Raw genomic sequence first — 20,464 nt, 5'->3', positions numbered from 1 at the left:
TCCCAGGTTCCCTGTCTATTCCGTATAAGCAAAGTATAAACTTCACTTCTAATTCCCTATTAGAATATATATCAAAATAACGCATTTGCTACATGATCACTATCAATATAAGCACAATTGAATTCCGTTACTATCATTACTCCGTGACTCTTTTCGGAATCCCCAAACTATTTTGCTTCTTGATTCTATGGTTTCTCGTGTTACGTCGATAAACTTGCGTTTGCGTTTCTTTTTATCGTTACTAATCTCTATGTAAAATGTATTGCAGATCCTAAATATGTTCCCCAGGATAGCGACCGTAGTAGCATCCCTAGGATCGCGACCACAGCATAGAAGGGGAGAATATGGCACAGACCGACTACTGAGTAGCTTAGATTCGTGATGTGGATACTAATGGATTGATGGCATGAATAAATGGCCATGGATGGATGATTGGATGCATGGTTATGGTCCATTCATGGATCGGCAATGGAATGGACATGGCATCGGCCAACAAAATACTCCTTAAAGTGAATGGGCAATAAATGATACGCAACCTATAAGGTTACCATGGTTGGAAATGGTTTATGGTTTATAGTATAAATGATGGCTACCCTGGTCCCCGACATGGAGTGGGTAGTGGATGTCGATATGTGGCATGGATGATGGCTTATTGGTTCCATTGGACATGGATGGATTGGATGGCCATGATGGTATGTCGAAGATGCGATGGAATTGTAAGAGTTTCTATAACCTGTTTGTGCAAAACATAGGTTATGGTATGTTCAATTATTATTCCACCAACCCTTCACATGATTGGATTGGATTAAGCGCCAACATCGCGTCCGCATTGGGCACGATTTTTTACCCACAAATTAGGATATTGCTCACTGAATGGTTATTAGGTGTGCATTTGACAATGAAATGGCGTCATGGTATGGAGGATGACCCCAATGTATGGTCATAGGATGGTAATGTGGATGGATGGATGCGCAAATGGCCAAATGGAATGGCCCATGCGTTAATTGGATGAATGATTAGATGGCATGGATGACCTGATCTGTATGAATGGCATGGCCATGGATGGATGGCATGGATCGGCAATTGGCCGCATCAACAATCAATGGTATGATGCGATGGTTATGGTATGTGATGAAATGGATTGGATGGTATGTGCATGGACCTCATATGGAGGTATTGGCTATTGCTCGATAGATCATGGCCAATCCTTCCATGGCCACCCATGATATGGATGGATTGGGATGGAATGGTATAAGGATCGGCATGGATGGAGGCGCTGGCCCATAAGGATGGATAACTATGGCTCATATTTTTATATTGACCCCCAATATATATATGGATTTTAACACCACCCACCTCCATCTATTATTAATTCTGGATTTTTATCCCCAGGAGGGGGGTTTGCCAACCCACCTTGGGTATACGTCCCCGTGGGCTATATTAACTAACATACCAACGCATATCTGGGGCAAAAAACTAATGAACCATACCCCCTCCAACCATCCCCACGGGGCACCATACTAACCCCTAAAAAAACCCAAATCCACCCTCTCCGGCCCTATCAATACCACCCAAGACTGCCCCCGAAGCGCTTTAACCTCCGCGAGGTGGCCAAATAACAAATGGATTTATGTTCATTTATTAGTACAACGCCAACCCAACCATTCCCCCCATTCACAAATGAAACTCCCCAAAAATACCTCCACACGGCCACAAATACTTTTCCCCCCATAGGGGCAACCATACCTTTAGGAATTAGGCAAGTGTCGAATGACACATGGAATAGGATGGCATATGGTGTACGATGGATGGCAATAGGATGGATGGTAGATGGAATGGTCTATGGATGGATGGATGAATGATTGATGCGCATGAATGAATGATTGGCATGATGATGGGGATGGGGATGACTGGATGACCATGTAATGATATGCCCATGGAACGGATAAACGAATGTATGAACAATGGACTGGTAAATGAATGGTATGGAGATGAAGGATTGATGTTATGAATGGATGGATGATGGATGAATGAATGGTATTTGAATATGGTATGGATGGTGCCGTATGGATGGATTAAATGAATGAAAAGGCATGGGGACAGCATGAATTGAATGGATGGAGGCATGCCATGCATGCAGCCCGTAGCCAGGGCGTTCGGCGGCGTTTGAACGAACCCCCCCCCGAGCCCCCTCCCCAAGCAAACAATATTTACTTTTTTTTTAATTGCCAAGAATTTCACCTCAGTGGCTCCAGTTTTAGTGTAATTATATTGCAAAATCTCCATCGGTGCGTGAGCGGTGAACCAGTGGAACACCCCCTCCCTCACACCCTCCCATCCGCTCTGTCGCTTGGGTCCCTCGCCTGTCCGCGTCGCTCGCCGCAACGAGCAAGGGCGATGCATACAGGGGGGATCCAGGAGATCCGGACCCCCCTTGTTCGCGCACTAGAAAACGCCATCTGAGGGGTTTCTAATTAAAAAAATTCTGGGGAGGGCGCCCCAGACCCTCCCTTCGCGTCGCTCGCCAACTTATGGGTTACGGTTAGACCCCCCCTGGTACAACATCCTGTACACGCCCTGCGCAGTCATAATTCGCCAACATTGAGACAAACGAAACCCCCCCCCAATACCTAAAAGCTTGGCTACGCGGGCCTGTGCATGCAATACATTGATTTGGTGGGAGGATAGCAGAGCTGGTATGGATGCTAGGATCAGATTGCGTGGGAGATAGAGGTGATGGATGGATATATGTTGAGCAGGCCGTATGAGGACTACCAAATGACTAAAATACCTTACTACCAAATCTGCTGCTATGTACCATGTCCTCACTGGGCGTTCACCATGCTGCAGACTTACCTAGGCTAAAATACCTTTGCCCAAGAAAATTTCTAGGGGGGCGGGCGACCGCCCCGTGCTAGCGACCTTTATCTTACCCGTTAACATACTACAGCACTGTGAATCATCTCCTCCTGAAATTTGTACAAAACGCCTAATATTTTACTGACGAACGTTAAAAACTGCAAAACAAAGATGAGTCAATTCTAAATCAACCAGATTGAACCAAAAAGGCATATTTTTCACCCCTTATACAAATCGGAAAATGACTTCTGCGTCGGCGTTCTCAGCACCCCATCCCCCCTCCCCAAAGTGAGATCTGAAAATTGACCATTTTCCCATTCAATCCCCCGTAAAATCAACCTATCCCAACTCTCAATAGGTGCTATTCTATTTTTGTAATAAAGAGCGCGGTCGTAGTGACGCCCACAAAAAGTGCCACTGCCAAAAATGTATCAATCGGGCGGGGTCCTGGCGGTGGTACTCCCCAGACAAAATTGTGAAAATGTAGCCTGGAAATGGCATTTCTGCATTTTCCAGCGCTATGTGAAAGGCAACACATTCTGATCATTTTAAAAGGCAGGTTATTTGTAAATTTCAATAGAGGATAATATGTAGCTAAAGCTGATGTTTTGTGACTTAACAAAGTATCTAAATATATTATTTATTGATATGATAATAACTAAATAAAACATTATTTACAAAATTTATATACCTATCAGCGTACATTAATTTTGAAATATAAGCCTATTTTGCAATTCGGCATTCTTACGTTCACTATGTTACGATTCTGTATGTTTTGAAGTTTGAATTTGAATAGCCCACATTTTCATATTAGATACACATTCCAGGCATATATTTTTTTCATATAGTCTACCACGGCCAGTAGCCGGTTGCTGCCTGGCTGCCATTCACGCCCTAAAAAACGCATAAGAAAAAACTATTAACCTTTCGTGAGCAGTGATAAGACTGGGGATTTGAAAAAAAAAATCGTATATCGTGGAATGCGGTCCAAAATTAACTTCCTGATTTCAGCGTAAAAATACATGTCATTCTGGAACGAGTTACAAGCCCTTATACAGTAGATGGTATGTCCACGTCTCCATTTCTGTCTATAATCATTAGAGGGAGTACTATGTAATAGCGATGACGGATTTGTGGATAAATGATCATGCCAGACTTTATTGTGCTGCAAAATATTAAATTAATTTCCCCATTTTCTTTCCTGAAGAGTAGGCGGGCGGATGAAAAGCCACCCCGCTCAATAAGTGTTGGGGCGTGCGAATACCCCCCTCCCCCGCTATCTACGCCACCTGTCAGATGAACTCCAATTTGACCCTCTTGATATGCATACAAAATACAATAATTCAGAATCATAATCTTTTGTTAGCCAGTTATTAGCGGGACTCTACGTCTACAGCGCCGCCGAACATTTGTTCAATCGGCTAGGCTGCCTCAATTGTGTTAGGTGCTCGCACAGTGCCCGATATGCAGGTTTCGAGAAGGGTGGTAAGAAACAGGCGGGGTATTGCGGTTCCTCCCCCCAGAAAATGTTGACATCCCCCAAAATTTCCTCCTGGAAGTAGGAAGGGGAGCGCGGATTAATTGTACACGCCTGGCGGGGCACCACTTCAATAAGCTCGGGGATGCATATCCCCCCCCCCTTCGCTATCTACGGCCGCCTGTCGGCAATAATAGCGCTGAAGAGTATGTATAAGAATACATTAAGACTTTGCGTAGAAAATAGATTTCGTATTTATTTAGCATTCTATTTTATTGAAACGCTCCAAGTGGCTGTGGCTGTGGTCTCCATCCTTTCGAAGAAGAGCAGACACATAAAGTCGTGACGTCACAGGACGTCATCATATTAGCAGGTAACTGCGTTTTATATTAAACACGCGCGGATTGGTCAGACTGGCTTAAGTAGTAATCTATCGGCGCATAATAACCGAAGTTACAAGTTCCTGTTAGAAGTGTTCCTCGTGGTATTTTAGCGAGATGGTTTGTATACATAATAGTTAATACAGTTTCTCTAAAACAGTGAAAACGTGTAAGATGTAAACAGTATAAAGGACAAGCCTTAAATATACATATGGCATACATGTATGCGCATGTAATAGTAAAAAAACACTCATATATTACTAATCTAAAACGACGATTTTTAACTGTAGTCTGTACTGTAGACTAGTACTACTAGTAGTACATCTAAATCACTAATCAGTATTCACTGAATACTGATTAGTGATTTAGATGTACTACAGTAATGTCGGGGCGGTGATATGTCTTAACGCACTAAAAACAATAATACCGTAATTACGTATTAGTATTACGTAGTATAAGTAATCAGTACCATGCTGGAAGTTCCATTTTGAGTAACGTAAGACTGAGAGTGATGTAACTTGGAGTGTAACTAAGGCTCATACTCATAGGCCATGTCCCCCCAGGGTACTGTCGGAACGTACCCTGGTCACTATTTGATATGGTTAGGGTTCGGGTGGGGGAAAAGGGAGGGGAAACTAGGGTGGTCCGGGGGGCGTGTTTTTTTACCGTACCACTAATTAATGCGTAAAATCGCCACTACACCTATTATTGACCCGGTATTTTGGGGTACTTGCCTATATATAAGCATAGCGGGAGCCTGTCACCAGTGTTGGTGTTGGGTTTGCGACAGGCTTGGCTGTTTCTACTTGTGCTGTGGTCTGGCAGTGCATCGCAGGCTATAGGTGTAGGACGTAATTACGCATAGTGGATATGAGTAAAAATCACGCGTTTTGGGGTCCCCTGAATTCAGAATGGGAATTTCTTGACCCATCGAATCGATTCGCGGGCGCTGTCAAACTTTTATATGTCGTGGAATTTAATTGCGGCGGAGCGTAATTTAAACGGGGCGCAACGATTGAAACGTGGGGTGAGTTTTGCCAAACGGCTTCTGCGGTGGCTATCACCTGGCATTGCCGCCGGTTTGCGCAACGTAGGGAGGGGCCTGGCATCCCATTCTCATTTCCCTGTTGTTACTCAGCCGAGTCTAGAAGTTTCGCTCCCTACTTCTTTAGGAATTTACTCAGGCTACAGCCCTGCTTGTGAACTGCACTGAACCCTAGCGGTCTCTGTCTTTCAGGTGCACATGTACGCGTTGTTTGAGCATGCGGCGGGCTACGCCCTGTTCCGCGTGAAGGAGATGGAGGAGATCGGCATGACGATACCGAGTGTGGAGGCGACGGTCACCGACATCAGCAAGTTTAACTCGATTGTGAAGCTCATCGCGTTCTCTCCATTCAAGAGCGGCACGAACGCGCTGGACAACATGAACAGCGTGTCCGAAGGTACCGCTGACGCGCGGCTGATGGGCTCGTGTTGCACGCACACGTTGTCAGTGGTAATGTTTTGCCTGGTGCGGTGCAAAATCCACTGTCATCCAGTAGTGTGAAGCACATGGCAGTGTAATAACAGCAGCAGCTATAGTCCGGTGGGCAACGTGACTACGATGTATTATGCATTTAATCGGTGATTGTGAGGGATCTAGTTTTATACTGTAGCGTTGATTTTCAAGGTCCCCCCAAAACATTGTTTCCCGAACAACCAGATGAGAATTATTTTGTATATTTATAAGTTGTTCCTACAGGGCTGCTGCACGAAGAGTTCACATGTTCAATCACATATAAACACATCTGTATATGTGTATATATATATATATATATATATATATTCTTTTTATTTATTTATATATCTTGTTCCTGCAAGGATGCTTCTTGAAGACCTGCACTTGTTCAATCACATATAAACACATATTATATTATATACATACATATATATATTATATAGACAGGGTGCGAAATTAACGCGAGTCCGGAGTCAAATACTCCCTGATTTACTGTCGGACTCCCTCATTTGACATTGGCAGGAGTCCGTGTGACTCCCTGAAAATTCTGTTGTACAAATTAGTAGTAGTTTGTTCCAGAGGAAGGCCTCGCAGAATTACCCTATTTTTTCAGCAAATGTCCAAAGAAAATTATTTGGCAGACGTGCATGGCAATATTCTTCAAAACAAGCACATGTGTTATTGCTGCTATGCTTTAGTTTTGAACTTCAGACTGCGGACTCTTTTTGAGGGCAGGGAGTTTGTTGGACTCCCGTGTTCAAAAGTTAATTTCTATCCCTGTATAGACGTTTGTATATATATTTATTTATTTATTAATTAATTTACATATCTTGTTCCTGCAGGAGTGATGCATGAAGACCTGCACTTGTTCCTCGAGACGAACATGCCGAAGCCGGGCGAGAAGAAGAGCGCGCCGCTAGCCGTCGGCGACGCCAAGCTGGGCGCGGCCTGTGCTCGCAGAGCGCTCGGCCTGCCGTGCACGTTCACGGGCATCGCGCCCGATCGATTCCGCTGCGAGTGTGAGCAGCAGTTCTTTATTATTTTCTTGTTTTTTTTTAGCTTATTCCTAATCTTTCATTACTGTTTATTTTTTTATTATATTTTTAGCCTCATCTGACATTAGCTCAGATGCAGCTTGTGTAGAATCGGCATTATCGTCCGTCCGGTGTGTCCGGGTCGTCCTTCCGTCCGTTCCGTCCGTCAACGTTGGCGCCACAAATCTTAACCGCTCGACGCTTACGCGTCACGTATTCGCGGTCGGTTGGGGGGGATCATAAACGAGTGCGGATGTCGAAGTTGGGGTCAAAGGTCTAAAGGTCAAGAGGTGTAAAGAAGGGGGAACATTCACTCCTTAACTTAAGGTTATAGGGATGGAAAGCCAGAATTGTCGGCACAAATCTAAAGCGGCTCGAGCTAGGGCTCGTGACAGTCGGCGTGTCATGCATTCATGTAGTGAAAGCCATCACTGCTGCCGAAATTGCCGAGCACGTCACAGGTCAAAGGTGCAATGGGCCACAGGGCAGATTTTTAGACATTTTTTGAGGACCATGGTCTGACGGAGCGATTGAGGAAACTTTTTGTTTCAGCGCGTGACCTAGCATTTTTATTGGCCTTTATTAAAAGGACATGAAATATGCCCTTCTGCTGACAATGCGAAGCAGTTAAGTGTCGGAATAACTTTGACCCTCAAGAGGAGGGGTTACATTGGATTTGTTGCTGCTTAACCAAAGAGCTGAAACTGCTTTTGCTTATTAGAGCCCCCTCCCCACCTCCCCCTTCCCCCTTCCCCCACCCCTTTTCCCACCTTCCCCACCCCCTCCCCCACCCTCCCCTACCCTCCATCTGCGATTAGTGCGGCGTGTTTCCTAACAATGATGTTGTACACGCAACTGCGTGTCTGCCATATCTGCTTCCTAAAATGTCGGTTACTACGCAACGACTGAATATTTTACGTTTATAATCGTAGCAACGACTCAGATGAGGCCAGACGCCTCTGCGGCTCTTGTTTTTTTATTACTTTATTTTTTTTATTCGTTTTTTAGCTAGGGGTGGGGCCGGGGGTATCGAAAACGGGGGGAAAAAAATAAAGACTTGGGATGTCGAAGCTGCGGGCGGTTCAAGGTCAAAGAGTCAAGAGGTGTTAAAGATAGGGGACATTTCGCTTCTTAACTTACGGTAAATGGCAGGCGAAACTGCCAGAATTGCGGCACAACAATCTACACGGTCGATCTTAGGTCGTGATAGTCGGTGTATAGCCATCCATGAGGTAGGAAAGCCATCACTGTGACCGAAATGTGTAGGTCACAAGGTCAAAGTCAATGCGGGCCCACAGGGCCAGCATTTTCGACTTTTCTGAGCGACATGGTCTGACGGAGCGATTGAAAAACTTTTTTTGTTTCAGCGCGTGACCTAGCATTTATGGCTTTATTGGAAAGGACCATGACAATGTACTTTCCAGACTACATGGCGAGAGTAAGGCGGTCTGATAACACTTTTTGACCTGAAAGGGAGCGATCACATGGATTTTGTTGACTGTTAACAAAGGACTGAACTGCTTTTGCTATTATTAGAGCCCATACCTGTGTGAATGTCAGGCTACAGTTGCACAGTTTAATTGCAAAGGCCAATGTTTGTTGAACGAGGTTTACGCTCCTTAAATCATATTATTTTCTAAAGCAGTGTCTATAGCACCGTGAAGGCTGAATCAGTGAATGCTCGTGTGGGTAGGCAAAAACACAGGGCAGCCCATGGCTGGCATGCTTCTATTCATAATTGTTGCTTGCCAACCTGCAATGCACATGTGTCTGCAATGCATAGAGATTAAGTGGGTGCGAAAGTGTAGCTGATATATTTGTTCCAATTGGCTACGAAAGTCAAACAAGAATAAAGAAGACTTATGTATAAGACGTCTTGCTATGCACAAATGAATTTATCAGCAGAACACCAGACACCAGATGAGCCTTGTCGAACTGCAGCACTTGTTTTCTATTTATTTTTTCCCCATTATTTCCAGGCATCAGGTACAACTTCCACCACCTGGTGAAGGGCTTCACGAGGGAGACGGCGTCAAAGGCGCAGCTCGGACTCGGGCACAGCTACTCACGCGGCCGCGTGAAGTTTAACGTCAACCGCGTCGACAACATGATCATACAGGCGATCAGCCTCATCGATCAGCTCGACAAGGACATCAACACCTTCTCCATGCGCATCAGGTACAGCGCATGCTGCAAGCTAGTCGCTCTCGTTAGCCCCGCACGCATCTAGCGCATCTGGGGCCGGTTTCACGAAGCGTGATTAACTTTAATTATGATTAAATCACTAATCATACTTAACCTCCTGTAATTATGATTAGTTAATCATACTTAAAAATCTGTTTCACGAAGCGATTTAAGTACATATTTAACTAATTACATAATTAGCCGACTTAAACATGAATTACACTGTATTCAAAATTGCGGACAACGCCAAAAGTATCTGCAAATTCTGTACATGAAAAGGAATTAATTTGAAATTATAATGACTAAATTAGTACAGCTAATCTTAGATAATTTAAATTTCCTTGGGAAAAAATTGAAGTAAAATTTCCTGCATCATACTTAATATACTAGTACTAACTACATACTACTTCTAGTACTAGCAACTAATTATGATTTGTGGATTTAATCATGCTCCTGAGTAGAATTAAATATTGTGATTAACTTAGTCATGATTAAAATTAATTACGCTTCGTGAAACAGTCACTTCAATTTAAGTACGGGAAGTTCATCATGATTAGTGATTTAATCATGATTACATACTTAAGTACGCTTCGTGAAACCGGCCCCAGGTACGCAGGCTGCAGGCTAGTCGCCCGTTAGAGCCGCACGCGTCTAGCGCATCAGCGCGCTACGACGGCGCTGGCGAGTCGTATGCGCTCTCGGCGCCTCCTTCCGGGCCATTCTAGCGCATCAGGCAGCCCGGAGCGCCGACCGCCCGCCGGGCCGGTACGCAGGCTGCAGGCTAGTTGTTCATTAGCGCCTATCGCATCAGGTACGCAGGCTGCAGGCTAGTTGTTCATTAGCGCCTATCGCATCAGGTACGCAGGCTGCAGGCTAGTTGCCTCCGCGGGCGCCCGCCGCCGCCGATTAGCGGCACTCCTACCCCGTGCCCACCCGTCGGGTCCACGCAGGCCCTGCAGCAGGGCGGCCCAGCGTGGCCGTTCCATGTACCGCCGCCCTATCCGCATCACGTACCGCAGGCTCAGGCCTAGTTGTTCTCACTTCATTAGCGCCCCTATCCGATTCAGGTCACGCAGGCTCGCAGGCTAGTTGCTTCATTACCGCATCGCGCATCAGGTACGGCAGTGCGCTGCAGGCTAGTCTGTTCATTAGCGCCCGTATCGCCCATCAGCTCACGCAGGCTGCAGGCAGCTTGCTTCATTAGCGCCCTATTGCGCATCAGCTACGCAGCTGCACGCTAGTTGCTCCCATTAGCATCTAGCCGCATCAGGTACGCCAGCCGCTGCAGGCTAGTTGCTTCATTAGCCGCCTATCGATCAGGGTACGCAAGGCCTGCCGGCTAGCCCTTGCTCCATACTGAGCATCCTAGCGCATCAGTCGTCACGCTAGGCTGCAGGGCTACGCGTTGCCTTCATTAGTGCCCCCTATCGCATCAGCGTACGCAGGCCCTGCAGCCTGTTTCGATCCCATGACCATCGCGCCGCCACAAACTGGCTCATTAGGGTCACAGCCGGTGCGTGGCTTCCGAACTGCTAGCGCGCAGGCTAGCTCCTCTAACAACGTTCCGCGCGCAATCACGGAGTCAACCCGTTCCCCCCTTGCGCGAACAATCAAAACTCACCCGCCGGACACGCAAGTCATCTCCGTAGGATAAATTATTGGTGTTTGTTAACTTGATTTTCCAACTGATGGCAGGCACTACATATACCTATAAAATTAAACAGGGACAGTCTATATTACCCCAGTCTTACATGAACTTAAGGCAATTAACAATGCCTCTACCGCTTGATTCTCGAACGTGCAATGAAATTCATGAGTTTGCAGACTCAATCGTAAATTTGCTAAAACCTAGAACGCCGTAAGACGTAGCAAGGCGTAGATCGCAAACAAGGTTTGTTTACCGTTTTCCTAAGCGGTATAATAATATAGCTAACTGCCTGTAGTATATAAAATATTCACAATGTATTTTGCATGCCTAGAAAACAAAACAACGCGTTCATTCCCTTACCCCGCCTTCCTCCCTCTCCCAGCCTTCCCGAAAATCCAGCGACCAGGGGCGGCTAGCGTGCATTGCTTGAACACTGACAGCGTTGAAACGCTGTTAACATTAGCCGGAGGACATAGCTGCCTCAGTTAGCACAGTGGACGGCTGGCCTTGTTAGTACTGCCGCCTCCACTAGCTTTAACGACAGGTATGGCCTATCTCCATTAACATCGGGATGGCTAAGCCTTGTTAGTATGTTGTATGGGCTGTGGATGCTCTCGGTATGTCAGTATGGGCTATCTCCGTTGAATATCAGGTACGTGACGCACGAGCTGTCACTTACGCAGCATAACGCGTCTATTCCCCTGCGCCTCTTTGCCTGGCTCGTTTAAGCTATTCTGACTAATATAATATAATATATATATATATATATATATATATCATATATATATATATATATATATATATAAATATATCAGGCGTTCAGGCAGTTAGTCAGCAAATAGCTAAACGAGCCAGGTCAAACAGAGGTCAGGGGACATAGACCCTACGAGCGTCACTTACAGCACAGTCACATGTGCACGAGGGTGTGGCAGTGACCACTTCAGCGTCACGCAGGCCGCTTCTTGCTGGCCGTGTGAGAAAAGACACCAACTCGTTTCAGTCGGTCGATTGCGATTGCATCGACGCGCGTGATTTCGAAACGACGCAACGTGCAAAAAAACCTCGCAATGTTTTGCAGAGAGTGGTACTCGTACCACTTCCCGGAGCTGGTGAAGATCGTTAACGACAACTACCTGTACGCGAAGATTGTGCGCTGCATCAAGGACCGCATGCAGCTTACCGACGACATCGTTGCCAGCATGGAGGAGATCTTACAGGACAGCGCCAAGGCGCAGGCGATCATGGACGCGTCCAAGTCCTCCATGGGTGAGCGACGTTTATCACATCGGACACAACGTCTCTCTCTAGATTTTCTGGGATTTTTTTTACGCAGTGGCTACGCGTCCGGTCGTCAAGAGCTCATAATAGAGTAAATAGAGTAAAAGGTAAAGTTTGAATATATTTATTCACATATTGATAGAATATTTACAAGTTGAAAACTATGCAAAACGGTGTCATACTCTTCTCTATTATGAGCTCTTGCCGGTCGTCCATTACAAAGCTCAGCACAGATTCCCAAATCCACGTCACGATTAGGCTATGCCCCCTTTTAAATCATTGATTTTACTGGATTTACTATTGCTTCAAATGTTACAAAAACACATTTTTTTGATAAAATACCTAAAATAGCTAAATACGCTTCGTGCGCAGAAGTTATGATATTTGATATGCGTACGGTGTCATATCTGTTTGTGATGTGTTTGTGTCGTCGGTCGACGCTTATCGTTCGTAGATTCATGAGCAGTTATAGGCAACGACCCGGTCGGGGTCTTGTGTGTTTACTGTCAGATGAGTCGGATTACCCTTCGTTGGTGTGGGATACCTTCACACGTTTGAAACTGAGAATCCGATGAGTTGTTCGAAGAGCGTGTGATTTGAGGTTTGTAGGCCATGTGGGTGAATATTGATAGAGGAGGTGACGCGTCATTGTGTAGGGGTGGAACGAATCATTGATGTATCGATGTATCGCAATACACAACGATACCTTGACGAGACACGTATCAATACTCTACTGACAACTGAATAAAAATCATATAATTTAGCAGTGTAGTTTCATCCAAAAATAATCATAACACAATTTGCAATTCAATAACAGTTGTTTACTAATCCCTCCACGATACCGATTTGTAAGCATTCACATGATTGGTAAAATCCTGGTTGAGTGTATAGTTTGCTAGGTAGTTTCTCTTGAAAGTATCGCGATACGTATGTTGGATATTTATAACTCTGGGGCTCGTTGTCAGAAAGAAAATTGGTTATAACATTGGTCTTAACACAACATTTTATGTTATCGTAGACCGTTGACAGAATCATGTTTCGAAAGGTATGACGAAATTTGCTAGGATTTGGCATTCAGGATTTGGTATTGTAACTTCATGAGTCGGCAAACAGTCTAAGAGAAAAAGGTAACATTAGGACTAATGTTAAGATTAATTGTATTTCTGACAACAGAGTCCCTGATAATATATACATCGGTGTGGGTGTATGCGTGCGCACGCGGTAATACCGTTTTAACGCGCTGGTGCGATTGCTAGGCATGGACATCTCTCCGATCGACTTGATCAACATCGAGAGGTTTGCGGGCCGCGTCATCGCACTGGCTGAGTATAGGCAGACGCTGCAGCAGTATCTCATCAGCAAGATGGACGCCTGTGCTCCCAACCTCGCGGCCCTCATCGGAGAGATGGTGAGTGCTGCCCCTTGTTAATCGATACGTCCGTCGGAGCGAGATGACCACGCTCGCGTCCTTGGATGTCTTTGTTAAGTCGGACAAGCTAGACCGGTTTATACGCGTTACGTCGAACGTCGACTCTGCGGCACTTTGTTGCCAAGCATTGTCTTTTAGAACGTTATATTGCGGCAGTGATTGGTCTGAGCTGCCGGGCAGTTACGCCAGGCAGTTAGCTCAGTTCAAGGATCCGTGTTGCGACTGTATATATAGAGTTGTGGTTTTTGTTCACCTTGCTTAAGCTGTGGACACACTAGGCGATCTTTCAGCGCGATTCATCGGCGATTTATCTCCCCCTATAACACTAAAACACTCGCTCCACCTAGATTGATTGTCACATGATCATGGGTAGAAATTAACTTGTGAACAATTAAGGGAGTCCAACGGACTCCCTGCCCTCAAAAAGAGGGAGTCCGCAGCAAAATGAGGCAGTCTGCAGTCTGAAGTTCAAAATTAAAGATACACAATAAATTAAGTCAATAACGCACGTGCGTTTTTGGAAGATTCATGCAGTTGCACGTCTGCCAAATTTGCTTTGGACATTTGCTGAAAAACTACGGCAATTTCGCGAGGCCGTGCTCTGGAACGAACAAGTTAGTATAGCAGAATTTTCAGGGAGTCTCACGGACTCCTGCATATGTCAAATCAGGGAGTCCGACAGTAAATCGGGGAGTATTTGACTCCGGACTCGCATGAATTTCGCACCCTGCATGATTGAAAATGGCACCGTTTGATTGGCTGATGAATTGTACAATCGGGCGACTCAGTCGCCGACTCACTGGACACACTAGGCGATTTTTCAGGCGATTGAGTTGCCCGACTCAGTCGCCTGAAAAATCACCTAGTGTGTCCACAGCTTTAGTTGCCACACCTGAATTCGGGTGTAGCGGTGGTTTAACTCTATCCTTGGCCTCTATTAATGGTTTCCGACCGTCGTTTTCATCTTCATTGCGAGTCTGTGTGATTGGTTTTCGCTACATTCAGCCATTGCTTGTGCTACAGGTGGGCGCACGTCTGATCTCGCATGCCGGCAGCCTGACGAACCTGGCAAAGTACCCGGCATCCACCGTGCAGATTCTCGGAGCGGAGAAGGCTCTATTCCGGTAATGACTGTTGTGTAGAGCACAGACGTGGCCTGAATATCTAGTGCGCGTGTGTATGCGTGAATTGGTGGGTACGTGCATTGATATGTACGTGGCTGGATGCGTGAATTGGTGGGTACGTGCACTGATATGTACGTGGCTGGATGCGTGAATTGGTGGGTACGTGCATTGATATGTACGTGGCTGGACGCGTGCATGGATGTGTAAGTGCATGCGTACAGTGATGCGTGAGTAAGTGAGTGTGTGGTTACCATATATTGGTTTCGTAATATGACGTTCTGTACATGTAAAATATGCTTTGAAGCTTTTGGTTGTCATAAATAGTTGCCTTTCTTAAAATTAGTTATCTGAGATATAGTTTTTACATCTATGCATTATGTCAATTCTATTGACCGATATTGCAAACGTAAATAGCAATAGATACGGTTGCATTTCTCACTCAGTGCTTTGAAGACCAAAGGAAACACACCTAAGTACGGGCTGATTTTCCATTCCTCCTTCATCGGTCGAGCTGGCGCCAAGAACAAAGGAAGGATATCCCGATACCTAGCGAACAAGTGTTCCATTGCATCTAGGATTGACTGCTTCTCTGGTGCGTACATGTGTGCGTGCGTGCGTGCATGTGCGTGCATGTGCGTTGTGTGTGTGCATACCTTAAGGTTTAATAATGTTGCTATTCTATTGGAGTATGAGTGTTTTAACACTCACAGTGTACCGTGTCATGGTTTGTGCTGATGAAGTGTCGCAGAAAAGTGCGTGTTTGCTGCCTATGTAGCGTGTGTTCATAACGTGATGAATCCAGTCTTTAATTGTCAACCGTCAACAGCCTGAATGCAATGATGTCAGTGAAACACTTCCGAAGGTCGTATGGGGCGTGTGGTGGAAATAGGCAAGCCCAAGTAAACGCGATGAAATGCGTATAATGGAGGCTAGAACATTCCCTACAATGTGCAGATCCGCTGCCCTACAACCTCATATTACGTAGATTTGACGAGCTTATCGCTTGATCACCTGTCGAGCTCAGCACGAACTACAAGGAGAAAATGTTTGTGAAACCTGAAACCCTGCGGAGTGATATTTTAGTTGATGTTTATTAGTTTTTTTGTTTGTTTGTTTGTTTTTTTGATAGAAATTCCGACGACGGTTTACGGAGACATGATGAAGCAGCAGGTGGAAGACCGGCTCACGTTCTATGAGACAGGCGAAGCGCCGCGGAAGAATGTTGACGTCATGCACGAGGCAGTGGGAAAGGTAGGTGCAGCGACATGGCTGCATGGTGTCAGTCTATGTCCGAGTGGGCCCGCCGTGTGTGGTATGCTGTGGCGGCAGCGCTGCTGGAAATTCATTATATGGGCAATCATGTACAGCAAGTCTCTGATGAAAAGTTATTAACGATGATTGGGCTTTTCAAGGTCGTAATCTTGTGGTTATATAGTACAGGGGCCTGTTGTTGGTCACAGAGGTATAGGTATATGTTGTATATAGTGTATGATATCGTAACATTTGCATAACACTTCGTCTTAGACTTACAGTGGCTTTACTGTTTATTGCTCTGACAATGAGGCGCCCAGCCATGTCAAGTTACGTAGGGAGGCTTCTTGTATGTTCGTTAGTGTCTGACATTATGTAATCACTGTGTCCCACCTCGCGCAGGCGACTGAGGTAGCCAAGAAGATCGCCAAGAAGCGGAAGAAGATGGCGAAGAAGCAACAGAATGGCGTAGATGCAGAGGAGCCGACGAAGAAGAAGGTCAAGAAGGAGAAGGGTGTGGACGTGTCGATGATGGACACCTCACAGGAGCAAGCCACACCCGCCAAGAAGAAGAAGAAGAAGATGGGTGGAGATTCCACGTTAGATTCATCTAAGTTGGATGAGACCTTATCGGCGAAGAAGAGCATGAAGAAGAAGAAGAAGACGCTGGCTGCCTGACGTGGAGCATTGTCATTTTATAGTACTGGTGTGCAAAGAAGATATGTTGATTTTGGCAGGAGTACGTTAACTTAACATTAGCAGTACACGGTGATTGTACTTTTGGTGTACATAAACTATAGTATTGAAGAGTAATATCAGCACGATATGCTGGCGATGAACAGATTTAATACGCTGCAGGTGAAGTGTAATTGTTAAAATGTTCAGCTTGGTAAGCTAGAGCAATTTCATTCACTTGCTGTCTAGTAGTATGTGCAAATCCATTTTAAATAAATTGTCATCACATGTATTACTGAGTGTGACACAGCCACACAAGGTGGGATTTTTTGATTGATGTGTGAAATTTTTTCATTTTATGGATATTGAAAATTAGAAGAGAAATGTCAGCGATAAAATTATCAATAATAATGTGTCGGAATCGTATTTAGATAAGCTAAAAAGAACCCTGCGGAACGTTGGGTCATATATCGAAGGGTTTTACGAAAAGTGAAAAGTGACCAAGATAAAGAAACCAAATGTGCTCAGCGTTGTTGCAGTTGGCATTTAAATTTTAATAAAATCATGAAAAGTCACAAATGTCTTGTGCTATTATATTATGATCCGACGTCTCTGATCACCAGTAGTGTACGTGTCTACACCTACAACCCTCCCCGCTATACATCCCCTCCTAAGCGTATATATTGTTGCTGTTAAGAATGTCTTTCATGAATTGAGACTCAAACAAACTGGCACTTTAATTCAATGTACATTTCTGGTTCTATATATGATCATGTAGTTCACATATTTACAACTATTAGTATTATGGACCGTTTTCATGCACAGGTACCCACTTTCACACGGAAAATGGCATTTCCATTACTCAACCAAACGCTCAAAATCACGGCAAGTTTATTATAGTAAATTATAGTAAAGTATATTATAGTATAGTATGGAGATCGCCACTGTCAAATACTGTCACGTACATAGTCTTCGTTATTCCCTTGTATCAAACCGTGTCACTTCGTCTTAGTTATTTCGCCAGTGGTACGCCCATGCAGCGACCACCTGCCTCGTAAGCGTTTTAGCTCATCGCCACACGCGGTGTGAATGGTCCTTTACGAACTACGAACACCGTTTTACACAACATTGAGCAGCGCTACGCGATTAGTAGCTGCCGTGAGTCTTCTCATGATGTCGACAGGTCTAACGGATAGTAGACATAAGTTGCGTCACCAATAGTTGGCCGACTCACGTATTGACACTACGTCATCAGTAGTTACAACGGGCAACGTGGGTCTTCTCCTGTTGTCGGCGGGGCTGACGCAGGTACTGATGCGTACTACGTCATCATCAGTAGTTGCAATGGGCAACGTGGGTCTTCTCCTGTCGTCGGCGTGGCTGACGCAAGTACCGACACTGCTGCAGCTCCTTCCAGTCAACTTCCATCGTCTGCTTGGCTGCAGACGAGGCAGGCTTCGGTCCGAATCCCGTTCTCACAGGCAGCGGCTTGCTCTGCTTGTGCAGCGGAGGGAGGAGGAGAGGTGGAAGCCTGAGCGGGGGCTCCGTCTCCTCCTCTATTGCCGCCGCCGCCGGGCCGCCGACGCTCGAGCGTCTGCGCAGTCGCGGGATTGGCTGCGCGTACACGCGGCTGCTGCGCCGCTGCCGGCCACCATCCCTCCTGCCCTCCATCGCTGCGCCGGTGGCGCCCTCTGACGACGCCAGCTGCATGAAGTTGTAGATCTTCAGCTGCTCGTCATCCATGCGCGCGGGGTCGGTGGTCGCCGCGACGGCGGCGCCACCGTCGTCATCGTCGTCGGCCGACGTCACGAGGATCGTCGGCACGTCGATGACGCTTGTGCGATGATCCGCCCCACGGACGACGCACGTGCCGCTGCTCAGCGCGCTCTCCCAGCTCGCGCAGCGCCCCGGCGGCATCGGCGACATTGACGCGCAGCAGCCGTAGCGCGACACGCTGGCTCGGCGCGAGGCGCCGCCCATCGGCCAGCTGTACTGGCTGTCGGTGCTCGTCTTCCGGCTAGGGCAGGTCGACGACGACGCTGCCGCCAGGTCGTCGAACGCCAGCGCCATCTGCTGGGTGAGCAGCGCCATCTGCGACGTCTTGCGCTCGGCTTGCCGCTGCTCCTTCTGCAGCGTCACCTGGAGGCGGTCGAGCCCGCGGCGGAGGTCGGCCGAGTGCTTGCGGTGCAGCACCCCGCGCCAGTCGCCGTCGCGGATGCCCTGGCCGCGCATGAACGCCTGCACCTGCTCTCGGCTCTCCCCCGCACTAGTCTTACCGCCATGCTCGGTTACTGTCTTCCCGGCATGCTTGGCCGCCACCTTCCCGGCATGCCCCGTCATCGACATGGCCGCCGGTGCTGCTTTGATGCCCGTGGACGTCAGCGGACTTTCAGCATATCTGCTCGGTATATCTCTCGCGGCATGTCACCGTGGTTGCTGGTATGCAGTGTCACTGGTCGGTTGGCATCGCTGCCACAACGGTTCAGTTGTGTCGCTCTCGTCGAGTGACGATCATGTGACGAAACTTTGAGTCGCATATAACCTTGAAATTGCAAGGTGAGAGAGATGTTAAGATTAAACAGAGGGCTGTTGTCAGAAACATCACAAATAGTTATGAATATCATCAAGTCAAAAATGTCAACACTTTTGCTCGACACTTCGCATTCAAAATGTGTGATATTTTAGACTTGAGATGCCATACAACTCTATTTATATGATGTTTCTGACACTGGGCCCCAGACAAGCGGTTACGCTGATTTAGATGTGCGGATTTGGCACCAGTTAACTCGACCTACGCGGCGACCGGTGTCGACACATGGGTCGGGTTTGCCGGCAAGGCTAGTTCACTCAAGACCCGCAGATTTGCGTATGACGGGAAACAATCAGAGATACATACCCGGAACAGAAGTGAATGAAAACAAATTTGTTTTCTATTCACGCCTAATAATAACAATAATTAGTGGATAGATGTATATACACACACGCACACACACATATGTATAATGATCTCTTCCTCTTTGCATCTCACTCCAAATATCTATATCCATATATAACATAATAATATCCATAATAATCCATATATAACATGAATGATATAACATGAGGTATTATTAGCTCTTGATAATATGCTGCGCGGACGATGACTGAATGCCGTGAAATGTCGCGGCTTTCTTCATATATCATCATTAGCTCTTGATATCATTTTGGATTTTTCGCGTGAGAACAAAAAACAAGATACATGTTGCAATGTCGCAATCTTTCCGTGACGCTGTCACGGATCCTCAACGGAACCTGAAGCTCAAAATAGGCGTCTGCATAGACGCGCCAAGAGAGAGAGAGAGAGAGAGAGAGAGAGAGAGAGAGAGAGAGAGAGAGAGAGAGAGAGAGAGAGAGGTAATCGCAGGGCGTAACAGACGCGTGTTAAATGACAGCGATAAATCTGACATGGCGGAAAAAAGTCCGCCATGTTGCTTGCTAGGTAGTGGTTAAACGCAAAACCCGGCGTGCACGAGAGAACGGGCATTATAAATAAACAACTAATACTACTATCAATAGTAATAGCACTAACAACATTAACAACAACAACGACGACGACGACGACGACGACGACGACGACGACGACGACGA

At 46.3% G+C, this 20,464-nt stretch overlaps 2 protein-coding genes across 3 annotated transcripts in view; one reads left to right on the top strand and one right to left on the bottom strand.

Annotated features, from left to right (window-relative positions):
• Nucleotides 1–4,772: 4,772 nt before the first annotated feature.
• Nucleotides 4,773–17,412, top strand: LOC106810124 (nucleolar protein 56-like). The gene is made up of 10 exons (XM_014813399.1): nt 4,773–4,836; nt 5,954–6,158; nt 7,057–7,227; nt 9,228–9,426; nt 12,159–12,346; nt 13,615–13,766; nt 14,811–14,911; nt 15,355–15,503; nt 16,041–16,162; nt 16,565–17,412. The coding sequence occupies exons 1-10, from the start codon at nt 4,834–4,836 to the stop codon at nt 16,838–16,840; spliced, it is 1,566 nt and encodes a 521-aa protein (XP_014668885.1). The 5' UTR covers nt 4,773–4,833; the 3' UTR covers nt 16,841–17,412.
• A 95-nt stretch (nt 17,413–17,507) lies between these two features.
• Nucleotides 17,508–20,464, bottom strand: part of LOC106810123 — an 8,220-nt gene continuing 5,263 nt past the window's right edge. For both annotated transcript variants that reach the window (XM_014813397.1, XM_014813398.1), the window contains exon 2: nt 17,508–19,379. In XM_014813397.1, coding sequence (XP_014668883.1) covers nt 18,170–19,183 — 1,014 coding nt within the window. In that variant the 5' untranslated portion in view covers nt 19,184–19,379 and the 3' untranslated portion in view covers nt 17,508–18,169. The remainder of the gene's footprint in view (nt 19,380–20,464) is intronic.

The sequence above is a fragment of the Priapulus caudatus genome, unplaced genomic scaffold, assembly GCF_000485595.1.
Source record: "Priapulus caudatus unplaced genomic scaffold, Priapulus_caudatus-5.0.1 Scaffold411, whole genome shotgun sequence".
In the NCBI taxonomy this organism is placed as follows: Eukaryota; Metazoa; Priapulida; class Priapulimorpha; order Priapulimorphida; family Priapulidae; genus Priapulus; species Priapulus caudatus.
Note: the sequence above shows the minus strand (reverse complement) of the source record. Positions and strands in the feature narration are given on the sequence as shown.